The sequence below is a fragment of the Pelodiscus sinensis genome, chromosome 2 (genome assembly GCF_052426305.1).
Source record: "Pelodiscus sinensis isolate ZL-2025 chromosome 2, ASM5242630v1, whole genome shotgun sequence".
Lineage (NCBI taxonomy): Eukaryota > Metazoa > Chordata > Testudines > Trionychidae > Pelodiscus > Pelodiscus sinensis.
In genome coordinates, this window is record NC_143053.1 from 263,208,992 (window position 1) to 263,229,606 (window position 20,615).

At 55.5% G+C, this 20,615-nt stretch overlaps 1 protein-coding gene across 3 annotated transcripts; it reads right to left on the minus strand.

Moving 5' to 3' along the window:
- Positions 1 to 552: 552 nt before the first annotated feature.
- On the minus strand, positions 553 to 18,628 carry LOC102448712 (uncharacterized). Of its 3 annotated transcripts, none has more exons than XM_075916919.2 (4): positions 18,501 to 18,628; positions 12,353 to 12,509; positions 10,664 to 10,792; positions 553 to 8,622 (listed from the first exon to the last, which is right to left on the minus strand). In XM_075916919.2, the coding sequence occupies exons 3-4, from the start codon at positions 10,758 to 10,760 to the stop codon at positions 4,769 to 4,771; spliced, it is 3,951 nt and encodes a 1,316-aa protein (XP_075773034.2). In that variant the 5' UTR covers positions 10,761 to 10,792; positions 12,353 to 12,509; positions 18,501 to 18,628; the 3' UTR covers positions 553 to 4,768. The 3 variants fall into 3 exon arrangements, with proteins under 3 accessions (XP_075773034.2, XP_075773035.2, XP_075773037.2); XM_075916920.2 differs by having other exon boundaries at positions 12,348 to 12,509; XM_075916922.2 differs by lacking the exon at positions 12,353 to 12,509.
- Between the last annotated feature and the right edge of the window lie 1,987 nt (positions 18,629 to 20,615).

Genomic DNA, 20,615 nt, shown 5'->3' on the forward strand with positions numbered 1-20,615 from the left:
TTGTCTGTACGCAGCCCTACCAATGCAGGGATAGACACTGCCTTGCCTGGTTCCTGGATCACTCGGGGGCTGAGGTGGGTGATATGTGTCTGGATGCTTAGAGGGAGGCAGCTGTGTGCATTGCCTGGAGGCAGAAACCCAGGCCCTAGGGAATGATTTCCCTGAAATCGCAGGGGCTGAGTGAACACAGGTGCCTACAGGGCTAAGTGCAAGCCAAGTGGGAGTTCTGCTGATCTGAGCGGCTCCTAAAAGTGAGTCTTAGGCATCAAAACCTCTGTGTGAATCCAGGCCCTTGTGTTCGGTATTGAGGAGTGTTGAGGTCAGACTGTAAACTAGCTGTGGGCTGGGTGGAGAACCCCCTAAGCTAACCAATGGGGGTGGAGATGTAGCCTTTTATTTTACTGAAAGTGAAGTTGAGAATGTGGTGGTACATCACCGTGCCTTCAGCTCTGCCTGCCACCGTCTCTAGCTCAACAGAGTGACAGTCACCTCGGTTACTTCCTACAGACGGGGAGCCTCCAGGACTCATGAAGACCATGGACAGTGACACAGACATTCCCAGGTACCACGTTACAAGTTTTATTAGCGTCACAAGCAGGGTTACAATCGTATAGAAATCCTACGAATACCCACAGTGTGTGGTCACGCTCACATCCTCACAGAGATCCCTAGAGTCGCATGGATTCCTCACCTATTGGACAGCAGCAGAGGGATGGTCCCTGCTGGAGATTTTCCACCAATAACTCACAAACTGGTCTGGGAACCAAGGTTGAGACGAAGGGTTCCCGCCATAGTCTAAAGCTATCTGAGGCAGGAAGAGACGTCATCAGTCGTTCTTCATTTCCCCACCACTAAACACTCCAGCCATGCTCCAGAGGACGAGGACGTGGAACGGGGTGGGGATGCTAAGCTGCAAAGCAAGAGCAGTTTGTGCCTGGAGAATCTGCGAGACGGCTTGTGTCCTCAACCAGGGGGAGGAACGGCTCGTTCCAATCCTGTCCTGCGTGTTGAGCGTAGCTTGCGGTTTTGTTTATTTGCCCGTCAATCTGCTTTGATCTGTTTGCTGTCCCTTGGAATCACTTCACACCTGCCCTTTGCAGTTCATACGTTTGTTCTGTGCTTCATCTCAGCCAGTGAGTCTGGAGTGAAGGGCTTGAAATCTTAGCGCAAAGGGCAGGGCCTGTTGCCTTTCCTCGCCACATGGAGGGAGGGTGAACGATATGAGCTGACTCGCTACAGATCTCTGGGAAGTGCCAGACTGCACAGTTTGGGGTTTATACTCCCGAGGGTGGGGCGCATTGCTAGGGAGCTGGGAACCTGGCGTCTGTTGATTGTACCTGGATAGCCCAGTGTGGGTGAGTGGTGCCATCTGCTGTTGTATTGGGTGATAACAAGGCCTGTGTCAGCCTGGCTGTGTCCCCAGCTCTGTTGTGAGTCACCCAGGGTGCAGCAGTTCTTACAGCTCCCAGACTGTGCCCCACAGGTGCTAATTCATCACTGGGGGCCGCTTTAATCCTTTCCTTAGGTAACGCCGACAGGTCAGACTGAACCTGGGACTCTGAAGCTTAGTGCAGGAGCCTCTACAGTTCGAGCTGTAAGCCAGCTGGCTCCCAGCTAAGGCCATGGAGAAAACTCCTTCTCTCTGTCACTGATCTAAGTGCCACCCCACAGGACAGTGACACACCCAGTAGGTGTGAGGGTTGCACTTTCATCAGGTGTTTCTTAAGTTTCTGGCCTAATACAGCTAATTGACACCTGCCAAGTCTGTGCCTGCGGGCTGTACATTTCAGCCCTGCTCTCCTTCTATACCTACTGCTACTTATCACCTCTAAATACTTCTCAGTCTTGGACCTCAGTGATCCTACCGCTGAACTCTGTTTCAAACACAGCAATTCTACTACATCTGGGTAGAACACACGAGAAATCATTGATAAAATGCCCCCCCCACTCCCCTTCTCAGAGACGGGCAGCTAAATCCAGGCTGTAGGGAGCAGGGGCGGATGAGAGTCTTGCAGGGCCCAGAGCAGCACAATTTTGTGGGGCCCCCCTTTGGAGACAAAATAGAAAAAATGCGTCAAATGCGCAAATTGAAGCTATTTTGCATATTAAATGTGAATTAGGTAAATTTGATAGAAACGGAATTTAGTTGGATAATTTTTATTTTAATGATATTGTAATTCATTCTTAAACACAATTCTGCATTAATAATTCGACATTTTCATTTGTTTTTAAGTCTACTAGAGCTGTCTAGCTCTTTTGGCAGCGCATTCTTCAATTATGTCAGTAAAGTCCATTTCTTTACACAGGTCGTTTTCAATCGATATAATCGAAAGACCTACGGAACGCTCCTGGCTCGCAGTCGATTCTCTTTGGCTGCCCATGGCTGGTATTTGCCAGGCAGCGTTGAGTGTTCCACAGCCAGGCAGCATTGGGACTTGCGGGGGCCAGGTGGAGTGTGGGTGTTGGGGCTTGGGGGGGGGGCATGTGGGTGTTGAGGTTTGGGGGCCAGTCAGCATTAGGTGTTGGGATTTGGGGGGGACAGACAGTGTGTGGGTGCTGGGATTTAGGGGGCAGGCAGTGTGTGGGTGCTGGGATTTAGGGGGCAGGCAGCATGTGGGCACTCGGGTTGGGGGGCAGGCAGGGTGTGGCTATGTGGAGGATGGCGCACCGATGGGCCATAGGGGGGACCAGCGGGCAGGGTGTCTGACTCATCAGACAGGCCAAAATGACCATTTCAGCCTCTCGAACAGCTCCTGGCTGGGTGGGGGCAGCTGGCAACTCCCACTGTTTCCAGGGACTTGTGGGGGGGGCTCACACTGCGCCCATGAGAGGGGGCAGGTGGGGACTGGCGGGAGGAGACGGGGTCTCCCTGGCGTGTGGGTACCCCCGGGTGCGGCAGGAAAGGGGTCTGGGCTCTCGCCAGGGGAGAAATGGCACCACCCCCAGCCTCTCTCTGGGCGGGGCGGGAGGGCAGAGCAGTGGGATACCCGGGCACCATGGCCAGGCATCGCCCTTCGCCTCCATGGCAACAAGCCGCCGCGGCGCACGCCACTGGCTAAGGGAGCCACTCATGGACTCGCAGCAAAGGCAGCGGCGGAGGCGGCTCCAGCAGGGAAGGGCAGCAGTGGCAGATATGGGGCAGGGCGAGCGGGGCTGGCGCGGGGCCTATTGCAGCGCGGGGCCCAGGGCAGCCGCCCCGCTCGCCCTGCCCTATATCCACCACTGGTAGGGAGGCCCCATCTCAGCTAACAGTTCGAACCTGGGCTCTCCTCTCCTGGGTCAGGTGGCTTGGTGAATAAGCAGGGCAGTGGGGCAGACTAGCTCATAGCCGTTAGCCCAGTGCCTAGGGTCCTACTCAGGATGTGGGAGTCTCCACGCTCCACAGAAGCAAATTGTCAAGGTGGAATCTGTACTGAAGCGGGGTTTGCCAGGGGGGTTCCACAGGGGATTGGTTCTAGGCCTGACGCTACTGAATATTTTTAGCAATGGTCTGGAAGCAAATAGAAAGCCGCTGGTGATGAAATCTGCCGAGGACGAGCACTGGCAGAGCGGTACGTGCTGATGGGGACAGGGGAGATGTGCAGAGAGATCTGACTTGCTTGGCAAGCGGGGCCCAGCCCAGCAAAACGAGCTTTCGTACGGCCAAAGGCAAAGCCCTGCTAGGAGGAACCAGGATACAGGAAGGGGCTGGACCCCTGGAAAGCTGTGACCCTGAAAAGGATTTGGGTGTTGGAACAGCCCTGCTCAAGCTGCCCCTGAGGGACACTCGCCGGGGTCTCCACTTGGAGCCTGCGCACTGGGTTTGTAAGCGGCCTGAGTCTGAGCAGGGTCCAGCGCTAACTCTACTTGTGGGTCCCTGTCCACTGCCCCTTCTGAGAGCTGAGCCTGCAATCCAGCTCAACGGGCCCTGAGACCAGCACTGTCTGTCCCCCCCCCCCCCCCCACCTTGTGGCTGGAGCACACTCCTTCCCAGAGCTCCCACCCCCTGGGTTGCCTGGTGTCCAGACACTCGGCAGGGAGACACGAGAAGTGAAGCAAACAGAAACAGGCCCAGCCCTAGTGCAGACACAGCGTATGCCAGCAGGAGCGTTTCTATCCCTGTAGGAATATCACCTCTTTCATCAATGTCAGCGACAGAAGTGCTCTCCTGTCAACACAGCTGTGTCAGCATGTGTGGGGGGGGAGATTTGCCAGCACAGCTATGTTAGTGGGGAGGAGGGGGGAATGATCTTGTTCACCCCCCCCCCACTCCCCGATTGATAGCTCTGCTGACAGAACTTTTTAAGCAGAGGCCAAAGGGAATTTCAAAGTCACCTTAGTACAGGGAGACCCTTAAAGAGATGGGTCTGCTTAGTCAACCAAGGGATATTAGCAGGTGTTTACAGCGTATAAGAACCTTCCTAGGGAACAAACACGAGGGGCTAATGGGCTCTCTAATCTAATCGAACAGAGAAAGGCAGAAGAAGAGCCAATGGGTGGAAGCTACAGTGAGACCAATTCACATGAGAATCAAGGCACAAAGGGTTGGCAGGGATGGTGACTGGCTCTAAAGGTGCCTTACCCAGCTGGCCCCACTTTTCTGCTGTTGCCAGAGGCAGCGACCGATTCAGAGATTGGTGCCACTTTTTGGGGTGGGGGAGGGGAGTTTCATTCCAGCCTGAAATATTTTCAAAGGGCGACCCAATTTACAAAAAGGCCTGAGAGCCCCTGGTCAAAGGGGCTCATTACACTTTAAAATCTAGGACATAAGGATCCACGTTTCAAACATCTATTCCACCAGACTGTGAGAGCAAAGTCCCTGGTTTGGAATACAAGCTGGAGAGCGTGTTTGTTTTACAGGCTCTCCTGTGTCAGGTGTGAGGGGAGTCACTGCAGGCCGTTTTCCAGCCGACCACCACTCTGCTATGCTGTCTTTAACCTTCTTGCCTTTTTTTTTCATTCGTCCCACAAATCCCATCCCTTCTGGGTTCTGGTTACTGCCCTCTTCTGTCTCTTCTGGCAGCAATTTCACATTATTGGCGATCTTGGTTATCATCACAGCCTGCTCTCTCACCTCCCTCAGAGATTTGATGCGTTCCTGATACCCAGGTTTCACTTCCAGCTCTTCTGACGAGATCATCAGGTCAATGTAGTCGGGCGTGGTCAGCGGGTTGGGTTTTAAGGCGATTTCTTGCAGGCGTTGGAGGCTTGTAGATGATTCCTCAATAAGCACTATCACTATCGCTTTCACGTTATAGTACTCCTCACGCAGCCTCTGAATAACCGTCTCTGTGGTCATCACCTCGCCAGAGGCCTTTTTGTACTTTTCTTGCAGTTCTGCATAGGTTCTCTTCTCTCTCTGGACTTCATATCGCCACTTGTACTTTTGATTGAAGTGAGTGCTCCATATGCATTTACCAGGGCAAATATCGCAATGTCCAGACTGGTTCATAGCCCAACATTTTTTCTTATCTTTATCATTAGCATATATACAGTTATCGTGACATGTGAAGTGACACATCTGGCAGTTTGTTAGAAACACGCCTTTGCCACTGATGTCTTCTTTCACAGCCACTGTTTGTTCCACCTCATACTCAAAGTCTTTATTGGCCTCCATATCAACCTTGTGCTGCTGCAGGGCTCGCTGGGTCTGTCTTAGCTCTTCCAGCTTTGTGAGGCCGGCTTTGATCTGTGGCTGCAGTCCTTGCACAGCCACCTCAAGCTTCACTCGCTCCATGAGAACTTCCTGGGTCAAAGTCAAGCTCTTAGTTTTCAAATCTCTTAAGGAATTAAAAAATGTCTGCATGCTCCCGGCACCCATATCCCAGAACATCGCATCAAAATTAGACCTGCCCTTGCCCCCTCCAGCCTTGCCGGCAAACAGCGCAGAGTTGTTAAATTTGAAGTGAACAGGGTGGCCCTCAGCATCCTTAGCACAAGGTACCTTGGACTCTTTAATGGCCTCTAGCACAGGAGGGGTCTGTCCATCGGCGAAGGTGACCAGGATTAAGATGTTGTCTTTTATGTCCTTCCCAAAAATGGAGAGCACCGAATCAAACACGTACCTCTGGGTGTGGGTCAGACGAGCTAGTGAGGCCTGGACAACGAAACAGACGGCGTCAATGTGATCAATGGCGCCTGGGGTGGAAAAAAATGCTCTAATCTTCTCTGTTAACTTTTTGTCATGCTCAATCCCTCTGGTGTCACCAAATCCAGGTGTGTCTATTATAGTCAGCGAATAGGTGATTTTGAAGCCCTCTGTGTGATTAATTTCATAGGCTGTCACCTCAGATGTCTGGCTCTCAGCTTGGCTTCTGTTTGTTATTTCATGGATGAGCTTGAACCTGAATTCATCCTTCCATTGCACACCCAGGACGTAGTTGATCATCCCGTTGATGAGAGTCGTTTTCCCCGACCCGGTTGCTCCCATCACCATAATCACTTTGTTAGGGACTTTGTCACAGTGAGTTTCTTCTCCAAGTCTGTACTTCCGACAAGCTAACATAGGCTCTAATGCTGCCTCCTCTAATGGAAGTGTATACACTGGCAGCTGCAATTCTTTTATGAGCCTGCTCTTTTTGCAGAGACGCTGTGCTAATTTCTTTGATTCATCCTCTGTCTCTCTTGAAACAATAACCTGCTCGCTCGGGTCACTCTCAGCCCCGTCCACACACACAGCCGAGACTCGGAATCTGTAGGGTGTCCGTGGCCTCAGCCCATCAATGGTGCAGGACTCGGTTCTCTGTCCCGTCCTTCGCTCCAGCCACTTGGCTTCTCCAGCCTCCTCTCTGTATTGCACCTTGTACTCGCTTATACTGACTCCATCTCCAATGACACGTGGACTCTCCCAGCTCAGGGCGATGGCCGATGATTCTACAGTCGCTGCTGCAGGTTTCCCAGGGGGGCTGGTAGGAGGAAGCATCTTCACTGTGTCGCTCACGTCGCTGCTCTCGCTGAGCCCTGGTTTGCTCACGGCCGCGTATCGGAACTGGTACTGGGTGTTTGGACGGAGCCCTGTGACTGTGAGTGTCTCTTGTGTGTTACTGACATTCACAGCCACCCAGTTCTCCTGCCCGACAAGTCTGTACTCTGCCCGGTAGCCGCATATCTCAGCCCTGCCATAGGCTGCTGGTTTCAGCGTGAGCTGCACACGGTCATGTCGGACTCCACCAATCAGGGGAGGAAGAGGTTTCTCTGGCAGTTCATAGTTAGTGCTGACCAAGTCTCCATTTTCATAGAGGTAAACTGAAGCTCCTGGGTTGTGTTCATCTGGGACAGAGACCACAATGAATCGAGTCTTTCCATTAGATTTATTCACACGAGCAAAGTCTGAAACGGATTTTGCAGCTTTTCGGGCATTTTGGATCCTGTTTCTGTCCTCAAACCACAGTTTGGGTTTCTCACTGGCAGAACTGGCTGATTGGGGATCTTGGGCGTTCTTCATAAACTGGGTCTGAAGACAGAGCCTCAAATCAGAGAAATACGGTTCCTCTTCATGTAGCGAAGTGAACACAAAGGCTACGACAAAGTCATTCACGGGATCCAGAACTATTTCATCCAGCTTATTCTGGGAGGACACCACTTCCACATCCTTTAGGAGAAAAAGATAGGAACTGACATACTTCATTTCTCGTTCCCTTTTATCCAGAAATATGTTGAGTTCCTGGGTATTGAATGGTGACTGTTTTTTGTGTGACAGCATGTCCACCAGGGCCCCTTCCTCTTTCCCCCCTCCACGGATGGAGGGTAAGAGACCTGCCAGCTCTTTCTGGAAAGTCTGTCTGTGTTGCATGCACAGATCTTTGAATAGCTGGATTTTCTTCTGCATTTCAGGGAAGGTTCTGGCAATCGGGTTCTTCACCAAGTCGTTGCATTGCATGTCAAGTTCTGTCAGTTGCTCCAGGGCCGTTTGAACATCAAAGATCAGCATTGTACTGATCTCACGAACCATCTGAGCAGCTTTGGAATCCAGCTTGGTCAGCGGGTACAGCCAGACTCTCACCGGTACGGCCTTCTCCCCGTTCTCACCCAGCCGCGCTGGGAGGGTGGAATAAATGGTCATGGCATCTTGGAAATTAGTTGGATTCTTCTCAAGAGCAAAATCTCCATAAAATTTACAACTAAGTTGTTCAGCTAGTTTTTTGTGTGCATCATCCATTTTGAGAGCTCCTTCACCTTTGGTGGAAACCAGGGGTATCTTTTTAATTATAACATGGAGTTTTCCCTTTACATCTTGTACATTCTCAGATGAAGAGACATCCTGATCGAAGACAAAAATGGCCTGCGCCCCGTACAGCACAGCCGTGACCACGTGGGTGGCCGTGCCTTGGTCAAACACATCAGGGTAAGAAATATTGTGGTGTCCTAAATGACTCATAGTCAGCTGCTTAAACTGTGTCGTAGCTGAGTACTGGAGAGAAACGCGGGCTTGCTGCTTTGACGTCTTGGTATCATTTAAATACTCTGCGGAGCCGCTCACTTCCACCAGGCCAGACAGGAAACTGGCCTTCAGCGAGGCTTTGACATTCAGGGCAGAGGCCTTGTCCTCAGTGGTGTCAGACGCAATAATCTGAAATTCAGTCTTGGACTGCGGCTTTGTGTCTACATGCTGTTGAAGTGTCTCCAGATCCCATAAAGTGATGCCTAGAACAGGAGAAACAAACACATGGTCAGTGGCAGAGAGGGTAAGAGACCTTCCTGTTCTGTAACTGCCAGGCGTTTTCTAACATCGCAGTAAGAGCCAAGTGTCCCTGAACAAAGAGTCGGATCTGGGAACAGGCTTCAGTCCTAGTGTCAGTGTGAAGAAAAGCGATGAAAAGAACATTATTGCATTAGGCTGATGCATGTAGAGCAGTTTCAACAGCTGATAATGAGATTGTTACATGCACCTGCACTTGTAAGAACGGCCAGGCTGGGTCAGACCAAAGGTCCATCTAGCTCAGTGTCCTGGCTCCTGACAGTGGCCAACACAACCCGAAGGGAGTGAACAGAACAGGGAATCAGCCAGGGTTCCATTCTGTTGTCCATTCCCAGCTTTTGAACAAACAGAGACTAGGAGCACTGCCCTTCCCATCCTGGCTAATAGCCCTTGAGGGACCTGTCCTCCATGAATTTATCTAACTCTTCTTTAAACCCAATTAAAGTTTTGGTCTTTACAACATCCTCTGGCAAGGAGTTCCACAAGTTGCCTGTGGATTTCAAATGTTTCTGGTAAACGAAATTGTGCTTGTGATTGAACAGTTTGGTCATGTTCATAGGGAGAAATGCCAGTACTCTCAGTATTTTTTATCTTCCTATGGCTGTCACATGCAGTAAGAGATCCGCAGACAGCTAGTTCTTTTGCAGTTTTATAGCATTTTTTATGCACAAAATACAGCTCCCACTGCCTTCTGCAAATCTAACCAGCCATTGCAGGAAACCGAGGTGCCTCATCCCAGCTCTTTGCTTTATCAGGGAAATGTAGAACCAGATTTTTAAAGGTATTTAGATGGGTCACTGGTGGTGGGAAGGGGGGCAGCACGCCGAGCCAGCCCATCCATAGGGTGACTCTGAGGTGGCACCACAAGCCCTGCGCTTTGGGGGGCCCCACCATGGCTGCCTCAACCTGCCTATTGCTGGGGCCCCCCAAAGCTGGGGCATTATCGGGGGGTCTGGCACAGGGGTCACACACCCCATTACCAATGGCCATGGGAGCCAGAGTCACCCTGCAGCCTGCTCCACTCTGCCACGCTTCCCTTCCCTGCTCTGCCTCACCGTGGTGGCAGGGAGCAGACTCCTTGGCCCAGGGCGTTTAGTTTCCTGCCCCCAGCGGGCTGGCAGAGGGCAGTGGGGCGGGGTGACACGGCGAGGGCAGGGGAAGGGCCAACCCCTGTGGGGACTCTGCACCAAGCCCAGCAGCCACCCGCCAGCTCGCCTTGCAGGGATGGGGCGGGAGCTGGCGGAGCGGGACTGGGTGGGGAGCTGCTGAGGCAAAATGGGACGAGGTGCGAGTCAGAAGCCGAGGGGGCGGGAGGAATCCCGTGAGGGCTGCCTGTTCTGTTCGCTCCCTTGGGGCACCTGGCACGGGCCAGTCTCAGAAGACTCAGTACTGGGCCGGGGGAGCGTTATGAGGGGGGAGGTTGAGACATCATTGGCTGGTGGGCGGGGATACCAGAGGGCAGCCGCCTCGAGAAAAGGTCTGGAGGAAATAGCCCCTCCCCCGGGGGCAGCGGGTGGATCCATCTCATCGTCTCTGTAACGAGGAGCAGCAGGTCAACCGCCCAGCGCACGTCCCCCTGCCTCAGCCGGTCACCTCACTGCCAGACGCGGGGGCGTGCGTGTGGTCATTCCCATGGCACCTACCCCCAGGCCACCCCCTGCCCAGCTCAGTCCCAGAGATGACGGGTCGGACCGTGGTTCTTCCCTCGAGATGGACAGTAACTAAGTAGAAATACCGTGTTACCCTGCTCAAATACATGTTTTCAGTACTTGTACTTTCCTCAAGTAAGAATAATAATGGTGCCCTATGATAACTCAGATAATTAACAATAGATTTCCATGGGACGGCTACTTTTTACTTCTGGATACTTGAGTGCAATTAAGATGTGAGACTTTTGCACTTTTACTCAAGTAACTTTTTGGATACTTTTTCCACCACTGCCCCTCCCTCCTTTCCCTCCGGAGCTCAGGGCTGCCCTGGGGTTACCTGGGATGAGGGAGTCCTTGCGGCAGTCGTACAGCATCCCCAGCTGGAAAGGGCGGCCCAGCGCCGGCATCGCAATCGTGTCTCCTGACGCAGGCATGGCAACGTCCAGACCCTTCCCTCAGTGTCGGCCTGCAAGAAATAACTCACGTCACACCCACGCCCTCCTGGGACAGGGTCCAATCCCTCCCCCTGGCTGTGGGCTCCACCCGTCTTTTCCTCCATGACTTTTCAAAGACAAGGGCCAAAGGCTCCTCAATGACGTTTGCCAACTCCCTCGGATGCATTAAGTCCGGACCCATGGGGGAGGAGTGGGATCGGTTTACAGCATACTTGAGCAAAGGGGAAAGGCGAGGGGAGGGGAGGGGGTGTGGGATTGGGTTACAACCGGGAGTTTTGCTACAGCGAAGGGGAAAGGAGAGGGGGAGGGGATTGAGTCCTGGCCAGCTGACTAAAAAGCCCTGTGGCTGTACCGAGACCTCCTGATACTCCAGCACATCTGATAATCCAGCACCTCCTAGGTCCCAAAGGTGCCAGATTATCAGAAGTCTACTGTACACTGAATCCCCTTTGTCCACATGTTAGTTGACCCCCCTCAAAGAACTCTAGCAGATTAGTAAATCAGGATTCCCTTTACAGGAACCATGCTGACTTTACCCCCAACAAATTATGTTCTGCCTGTTCTCACATTCCCCCTTCCATTGCTAAAGGGGGTTTATCTAAATAATTCACTGGGGTGGTTGATCCCATTTGGGGAGTGCTATCCCAGGAGGCTGGGCCCTAAGATGCACTCTCCTTGGACCTGAAGAAGTTCGGTGTCTGTATTGCTTCTCAGGGGAGGAGAGGGGCAGGGATCTCAGCTTGGTGCCTTGGCTAGGGGGAGACCAGGGAGCTGGCCCAGCACAACTGAGCAGTGAGAAGCCCCAGAGAGCGGGAAGGGGGGTGGCAGTGGCCTTGGCAGCACCCCGGGAAGCCCCCCAAGGGGTGTCCTGTGACCTCTTATGTTCTTATGAGAAGCTGGATAATTTCCTGGAGGTTAGGTCCATAAAAGGCTATTAGCCAGGGGATAAAATGGTGTCCCTGGCCTCTGTCTGTCAGAGGCTGGAGAGGGATGGCAGGAGACAAATCGCTTGATCATTGTCTTCGATCCACCCTCTCCGGGGTACCTGGTGCTGGCCACTGTTGGCAGACAGGATACTGGGCTAGATGGACCTTTGGTCTGACCCAGTATGGCCGTTCTTATGGTCTTATGTTCTTACCCCGTGTGACGGACCGGGCCGTGTCTGGGCACAGCTGAGGGCGTCCGCTCAGGGCGAATTGCTCAAATCCGGGGCTCCTTACAGTCCCCCTGACTGGTGACCTCTCCAAACAGGCCACAAACCAGTCCCACAGAGCGCTTCAGCTGCCTGCCTGAAGCCTCCCGAGCAAAACCCCTCCGACACCCCAGCAATATCCGTGCCCCAGATGGCCCCGGGCCTAATACCCAGGTGGGGGGTTCTAGCACCCAATCCCACCTACCCCGAACAAGTCCTGTCCGGTTACAAGAAACCAGCCACAGATCCCTGGTCAATTTACCCTCTGGACCTTACCCACAAATCACGCTGGGCCAATCCTTTAGAATCTAAAACTAAAGGTTTATTAACACAAGAAAGAAAAGCCTGAGAGTAAGGTTATTAAAGTACAGTACGTTACATGCACCGAATCTCCCAGTTCTTGATGCAGGCTCTAGCAGAGATGTTACAGCTGCTGGTTTAAAAGTTCTTGTTGCACATCCTACGATCAGGATGTGTTCACAGGTCTTCCAGGCTCTTCAATCCCTGCAATGCTGCCTCTGGGATGAAGTCCTGAGCTGAGAACAAAATGGCATCGACCGCATGGCCTCTTTATACCTCCTTCCTGGCCTCTTCTTGTATGCAGCAAGTCACCTGGTCAGAGGCCAATCTCTATGTTCCCTGCTGGCTGCCCTCAGCTGACAAACCCCGTTCTTTGGGTGTGTCCATAGCCTATTGAGAGCCATTGTTCCACAGGGCTTTGCTACTCATCCTGTCCATAGCCATGCTTAACCACATTCACAGAAATATTCAGCTTCCACACAGATTACAGATTCCTACCTACACACACAGACATTATACACTCACATAAATAGCGTACATAAGATTAACAAACAATAAGCTCCCATTCAATACCCCACATGGCTCCCTTTTATACCAATTTCTGGGGCCAACACCCCCACCTAGGGGTGCAGCAGCGATCTGGCTACTTCCCTCCAATTCAGTAATGTGACACCCCGTCACCATTACCATTTAGCTAATATTACAGGGGTATAAAAACAAAGGATCAAAATCGCAATCTGCTTGTGTCTGGGCCAGGGGCCTTCTCTCTGTGACTGGCTGAGGCTGGTTCTGTGGCTAAGAGCGAGAATAGTGAGTCTGCCTGGCAGCGTTCGCTGAGCAGTAGCCGGCTTTTAGCTCAAGTGGAGGATGCTCATGGCCAGAGGTCCCTGGATCAGTTCTGCCCTTGCTTCATGTGGGTTCAGGGGTTTGGCCGGAAGCGGGTGAGGAGGGAGGGGGAGGGAAAAGAGGTGGGGGTGGAGGGAAGAGGTGGGGCTGGACAGAAAGGGGGCGGAGTTTGGGATAGGGAGGAGCTGGAGGGTGGGTGGGGCCAGAGGCAGAACAGGTGAGCTGGGAGCTTCACCCACCACCCATGGCCTCAGCCATCTCTCTGAAACAGGGATGTTAATTAGCAATTAATTGATGGAATTCCCATCGACTAGTCGTTAAGGAAGGACGTGTATAGCGCTCACGCTGGGTCCCAGCCAGGGCCAGCCCCAGGTACAGGCCAACCAGGCGACCGCCCGGGGCACCCCATTGTAGGGGGCGGCCGGGCAGGGGTGGCACCGCGCTCCCGGAGCCCAGAGCACACAAATGGCTTGGGCTGACCCTGCTCTCAGCAAAGATCCCGGCTGCAGCTCTGCACTCTTACAGGGACAGGGCAGCTGGTCCCATGGGTCTCAGCACAAGCCCCCTCCCTCTGCCTCCGCCCTCAGGGGCTTTCAAAGCCTGGCCCTGGCCCCAAGCAGGCTGTTGGCCCCACGGCCGTCCCTTGGCACCCACAGAGATGGGCTGGGGGCAGGCGGCTCTCCCGGGCTGTGTCCCTGCAGCCCCTGGGCTGGGCTCCGGCAGGGCAGGTTACAAACCCTTCGACTCCCGGTCACTGGCGTTCCTGTCCAGCCAGAACTTGCCTCTCCTCGCCCCCTCCCCCAGCCCTCTGGGGCACCAAGGGGATCCCTCCCCCTCTCATGCTGCCCAGTGCACTGGGGACCAGACTTTCTGTCTCTCCCAGCCACCCCCCACCCATGGGTCTGGAATGGAGGGGCCTGTCCTCCACCCGCTGCCTTAGCACAGCTACAGCTCACGCCCCCAGGCTCCCCCAGCCCCCGACGGCCCAGCTGGGGCTGCCTGGAACGGGAGGCTTCTCTGCCGGTGGAGCAGAGCAGCTGCCCGTGGCTGCCAGGCTGGGATGCTACCAGAGGGCAACCAGGACTGAGCCAGCGGCTTTACACACAGGCGCCCCGCCCCTAATGCAGAGCAGGGGGAGGCTCGTGCTGAGACCCGTGGGACTGGCTGCTCTGTCCCTTTAAGAAAGCGGAGGGGCAGCGGGGGGGCGAGGGGTGTCCTGAGACCTGGCGGGGGTGGGGGAGCATAAACTGAGCCAGTGTCTGCATGCCGGCTCCTCTGTCCCTTTAAGAGTGCAGAGCGGTGGGGGCGGGGGCGATCCAGTACTCGACGGTGCTACGCGATAAGCTCCTACCTATTGGTGAGTCGACTGCGCGACTGCTCCTTCACACCCCTGCTCTGAAAGCGAGTCTGTCTGGGCCAGTGGGAGGCGATGGGAAGTCCCGTGAGCCGGGCTGAGCGCTCCTTTGGCTCCCACTAGCCCCGGTTGCCCCTCCCTGGGACTCACCGTCTGTCACGCTCCATTTCTTAAGCTTTGAACCATTTTTGGCTCTTTAACATGTGTTGGGACTGGCCCTGCTCTGGACAGGGGGCTGCACTCGGTGACTCTGGAGGTCTCTACCGGCCCTGGGACTCTAGGGTTCTGTGATGATTCTACGACTTTACAAATCCTAGAACCCTAGAACTGGAAGGATAAGTCTACACTGCAAAGTTAATTGAAAATCACAGCCGTTATTTCCAATTAACTTTAATAGCACCTATACATGCACACTGCTGTTTCTAAATTAATTTCAAATAGCGGATCACTTAATTCAAATGTGATAAACCGCATTCTACGAGGAGTAACGCCAAATTTGAAATAGGTATTTCAAATGAAGCGCTGTGTAGACACTTAATTCAAAATAGGGGGCCTCCAGACTTTCCCAGTTTCCCCTGGTGGCCACTCTGGGCACAACCAGGAAAACTCCACTTCTCCCTCCCTGCCCCGGAGCCCTTAAAGGGGTAGACTCTGGCCAGACGGCACGTGCCAGATCCAGCCCTGCCAGCAATCTCTGCCCCTGACCCAGTGGCCCCACCATGAGCCGGGCAGCCAGTTCCAGCCAGCCGTCCCCCGCCCAGTCCCCCAGCACCCAGGAGACAGCCAGGGGTCATAGATGGCGGGCCCCCTCCTGGACTAGTGAGGAGGTCATGGACCTCATAGAGGTTTGGGGGGAGGCCCCCAATGTCCATGATCTCCGCACTAGACTGAGGAACGCAGCCGTCTATGGCTGCATGGCTGCCACCATGGCCCAGAAAGGCCACAGGTGCACCCAGGAGCAGGTGCGCCTGAAAATTAAAGAGCTGTGACAGGGGTTCGCCAGGGCCAGTCGGGGCAGCTCCTCAGCAGGGGCAGACACCTGCCCCTCCTTCGAGGCACTGGATCACATCCTGAGAGTGGGACGGTCCATCCACCCCGGGGGGCAGCGAGCCAGGACCAGAGGGCCCTGACCAGGGAACAGAGCAGGAGCTGCCACACAGCCAAGACCCCCGAGCAGACCCTGCCTGCAGAGTCAGCAGGGTCGTCCGGGGAGGCCACACCATGTAAGTGCCAGCACTGTCCCCTTCCCGGGGGGGTGGGGAGGGAGACTAGGGACCACGCGCGCGGGCCTTGCTTACTACGGATCACACAGCAACCTGTGCATGGGCGAGTAAGTGCCATGCCACCCCTGAGCAGGTGGCTCCAGCTGCCTGTCACACAGGGGCCTTGGCCTGATAGCCACACGCGTGTGTGAAGAGACCTGACATGCTCCTGACCCCGGGGTGGGACACAGCAGGACGCCCTCCCTTCACAAGCCCCCTCTAATATCTCCCCCCACCTCGGCTGCACTATACACAGCACAAGGGCATAGGTGCAGTCTCAGGGCAGCTCCCACCCCCAGGGATAGCCGGATAATCTGACCATGGCCTCTGTGCAAGCACAGCAGCTCTGACGGTACAGGGCACGGTCATCCTCACCTCGCAGAGGGGGGCTGGGCTTCACCCACTGTGTCCCCAGGGAGAACTGGCCACTTCTCTTCTTTCCATACAGCTGCACCAGCTGTGCGTGCAGGGCGCACCACCCCGCCCGGGACATGCTCCCGCACCCGAGGGCTCCACAGGACGACTGCAACAGGGGTACCAAGAGCAGCACCTGGGGGCCCGGTGAGCCCTGACCCGCATCGTGGAGCAGCAGGCACAAGAAGAACGGGAGTTCCAGAGAGAGCTGCTTGCCCAGGGTCGTGCCATCTGTACCCATCTGCAGACCCTGGTGCAGAGCGTGCTGCCTCGTGCCGCTCCCGCGCCTGCTGCCCCTCCCCCCCTCTACCGTTCCTTCTCCCACTTCTTCTCAACATCCCACCTCTCCCTCCTCACCCTCCTCCTCAACCTCCACACCTCCTCCCCATCTCCCCGGGGACGCCGAGGACCCCACACCCGCCGTGGTGGGAGACATGTGGCCCGACGAGACCCCCAGGTTTCTCCCTCCCCTCTCCCACCCTCTCTCCTCCTGTCTCCCACCTCCTTTCCCCAGTTTCCCCAGAGGTTCATCTCCTCCCCCCCCCCTACTGTTTTGTTAAATAAACAAAGTTTCTAGTTTTGAAAAAAAGTGTATTTTATTTGACATCAGGAAGGGGGGTTAGGGAGGGGTAAGTGGAAGGAGGTGAGGGAGGAATGGGGCACCAGCCCCTGGTGGGGAGGACCGGGGTGGCTCTGAGGTCTCCTCGGGATGGACGCTCTCCCTCAGGGCCTCCTGGATCCTGACAGCCCCCCGATGGACTCCCTGGATGGCAGCCTGCGGCAAGTGCAGTTGGGCTGATGGCAACAACCCCACGAGATGCACTGGTGTGCCCAGGGGCAGCTCTGGCTCCATGTGGCTGAGTGCTGTGGTGTCCCGACTGTGTGGGCACTCAGGGCACTCCAAGACACGACTGCTTTGATAACCCTCATCGAGTTAGACAAGCAAGCGGGGAACCCTGAGAACTGTCTGTCCGGGTGGGGGTCTGGTCCCTTTAAGCACGGAGCTCAGTTAGCCTCGGGCAGCAGCCCCACACACTAAATCGTAACCTGATGCCCTGAGGCACTGGTTCCAACCAGCCTTAAATTCGGTTCAGGGTCCACTCAGTGTGGACACGCTATTTCGAAACAGATTTTGTGTGTAGCTGCGTTAATTCGAAATAGCGCCGTAGTGTAGACATACCCGAAGGGACCTCGAGAGGCCATAGAGTCCCGTCCCCAGCCCTCATGGCAGGATCAAGCACCGTCTAGCCCATCCCTGGCTGGTGTCTGTCCAACCTGCTCTTCAATATCCCCAGGGATGGGGATTCCACAACCCTTCTTCCCCCCTGGCCAATTTATTCCAGTGTTTCACCACCCTGACAGGTAGGAACTTTTTCCTAATGTCCAACCTAAACCTCCCTTGCTGCAGTTTAAGCCCATTGCTTCTTGTTCTATCCTCAGAGGCCAAGGAGAACAATTTTTCTCCCTCCTCCTTGTGACACCCTTTTAGATACCTGAAAACTGCTCTCCTGTCCCCTCTCAGGCTCTTAGATACCAAATGCCACCAGTGCAACAGCGAGGGGATTTCGGCTCCTAGAACTGATTCATCTGGTTTGACAGCTCAGCAGCTGGGCTCCAGGATAACCAGGTGTGGGGCTCTTTGGAGCTTTGATAAAGGCCCCAGCTTCATCTGGAGTTCCCTCTCCCCTACACGTACTCAGGCAACTCTGGGTTACTCATTCAGAGCTCACAACTCACAGCAGCTCACTGGGCGTTCGTTCACACGCAACTCACTTGGAACCGCACTGGAATGAGAAATGCTCACAGGGAGGAGGTGCAAACACACCCCTTCCAGAAAGTGTTTCAGGCTGAGTATTTTCATTGATCCACAAACAACAAAGGCACTTGCACAAATCGGGAGTGAGTCACCAGCATAAACATCACAAGTTCCTAATTCACTCAGCACAGAACGGTCTGACCAGCCGCCGTTATCAGCAGGGAGGGAACTAACAGCCCGATACCCCTGACCACCCTGAATTCCTGCTGACAGCATCTCTTGGGAAGGGGTGTCCTCTGCAATGTGATGCTGAAGACACTAAATGTCTTGACGAATTTCCAGCCTAGCATGAGACTAGACCAGACTAGAACCACATTCATCAAACTTCTCCCAAGTTAGTGTCAGCCTGATCTTGTGCAAATATCACTTGGACTGAAGGAGGCAGAGATGGAGAGAGACAGGCAGAGAGAGAAAGGCAGAGAGAGGGAGAGGCGAGATCTGTCACAGCCAGGAGATTATAAGGGACAGCTCTTCAGCATCACTCATTCCATAGTCAGACACTCCAGCCACACTGAGGACAATCAGCCAACGGTACCTCTGTGCTCCTCCCGCTGCCTCTGGGACTCCTTCCTCTGCTCTGCGTCCCACCAGGCTACTGGGGCTGGGGCAGGGCTGAGTCCAATTTATAGGGATGCTGCTGTTGTGTAACTGCTGGAAAGTGAAACCGACAGACAGGGCTGGGGCAGGGCTGGGTCCAGCTGAGAGGGAGGCTGCTGCTCTGTACTGGTGGAAAGTGACACGGGCAGGGGATGGTCACTGCCGAGCAGGGAGACTCGGTGCCTGCAGGGTGATCCCGGGGGGGGGTAGTTTGTGTGGGCGAGGGGTGGAGTTGGGGGCAGCTGGGACCAGATTAGCAAGCGACCTGTGTCTGGAGAACGGCCCAGAGGTGCCTCACAGGAATGGGGGAACCCGAGGGCCCCAGCCTGTCCCAGCATCGGGTGCAGAGCAGCCAGGGAACCAGGACCTGGCGTGTGGGTCCCTCTCCCCCATCAGGGCTGCAGGCGGGTGGATCTGCTCTGTCCCCACAGCTGCAGCAGCTGCCAGATTCTCTCCTCCCTGGGCGCGAACATGACAGGCTGGGGCTGGGGTATGAATCTGGCTCCAGCCCCCCCCACTCTTTGGAAAGTGCATGAGCTGCACAAAAGGCAGGAGGGGGACCCCCCCCCCCCGCATCAGGGGAATGTTTTCCGGATTCCCAGGGCTGGGCAGTGCAGGGGCCGGTCCCCAGGGCCCCTGGGAGGTGAGTTCTCATTAGTGCGGCACAAACGCTGCAGTGACCAAGTACAGACCCCCCAGAGCAGCCCTGGCGCCGGCCAGTGAGGGGGACACGGTGCCGGTGTCACGGCCTTTCCCGTCACTAGCACCTGCCCTGACTCACGCCAGCCCGGCCTGCTGGGAGGTGGGAGCGTGGTGGGGCCACGGGGGAAGCTGCCGGAGGGCTCGTAGCGTGGGCCACGGGGATTCAAGGCAGGGCAAGGCTGAGCCACCCAGATGGCCCCTGAGCTGATGGGGGCTGGCTGCAGACAGGGACTCCGGGTGGCTGCAGCTGGTGTTTGCTGGCCCTGCTGCCCACCCACCTGCCCAACACGCCGGCATCGGGGCTGCATGCAGCTGCCTGCCACCGGGCAGGCCAGGCCAGCGGAGGGAATGTTGCCCCTGGCTCCTGGGCTCGGGCAGGGCCCACACTGCCTGGCAGAGCTCCAGGCTGAGGTGCGGGGCGGGGCACTACCCAGTACCCAGGGCGGGAGGGGCTCAGGCTGCCTGGGCTGGGGGAGGGGCGTCTCTGGGCTCTAGAAGGGGAAGGGTGGGGAGGGCTCTGGCCAGAAGGTCCGGGCCAGGCAGGATTGGGGCCCAACCCCGCGGCCCATCCGCCTCCACTGGTAGGCCAGATACAGGAACCACAGCCTCTACGCTCACGTCACCTCGAACTCGGCCTCTGGCCCTGGCTCGCCGCTGCCCGGTGCGCGTGTGGCCGTGACGAGGGGCTGACTCGGTGTGATGAGGGATGTCGGCGCCTAGTCGATGAGTCGGTGAGCAGGAGCTTCTCGATTAGCAACATCGACTGGTCGCTCCCCTCCCCCGCTGCCATTCTGCATCAACCAGCTCAGGGGAGCTGAGGGAGGCGCCAGCTCGGCCCTGCCCCGCGTGTCTCTTTGGTCACCAGAACAGAGTTTTCATTCTCAGAACAAATGGACGCGCGGGGCAGGGCCGAGCTAGCGCCTCCCTCGGCTCCCCTGCGCTGGGGCATGTGGAGCGGCAGCCGGGGGTCATGCTACTGACTAGCCGATTAGGGAAACATTCCGCGTTGGCCATCGCTCGGAGTGACACGCACAGACACGCAAACAACCAGGTCGACTACCAAAGTGGCTGCGTTGACCTAACTCTGGGGGGCAGAGCAGGCCCCCGGCCGCCCGGCATGGGGATGGGGCCAGGGGAGGGGCACAGTGATTGCAGGGGAAGAATCAGTTTCTGTTTCTCGGAAATCACAGAAATACAGAAACAGGATCAGCCAGCGACGCCCCTTCCCCTGGTACCTGGCAACTGCAGCAAACAGGCTGCACAGGAACAATTCCACTGGAACAATTCCACTTTCTCTTTCCTGGAAATCGTGAAAATACAGAAACAGGCTCAGCCAGCGACGCCCCCTCCC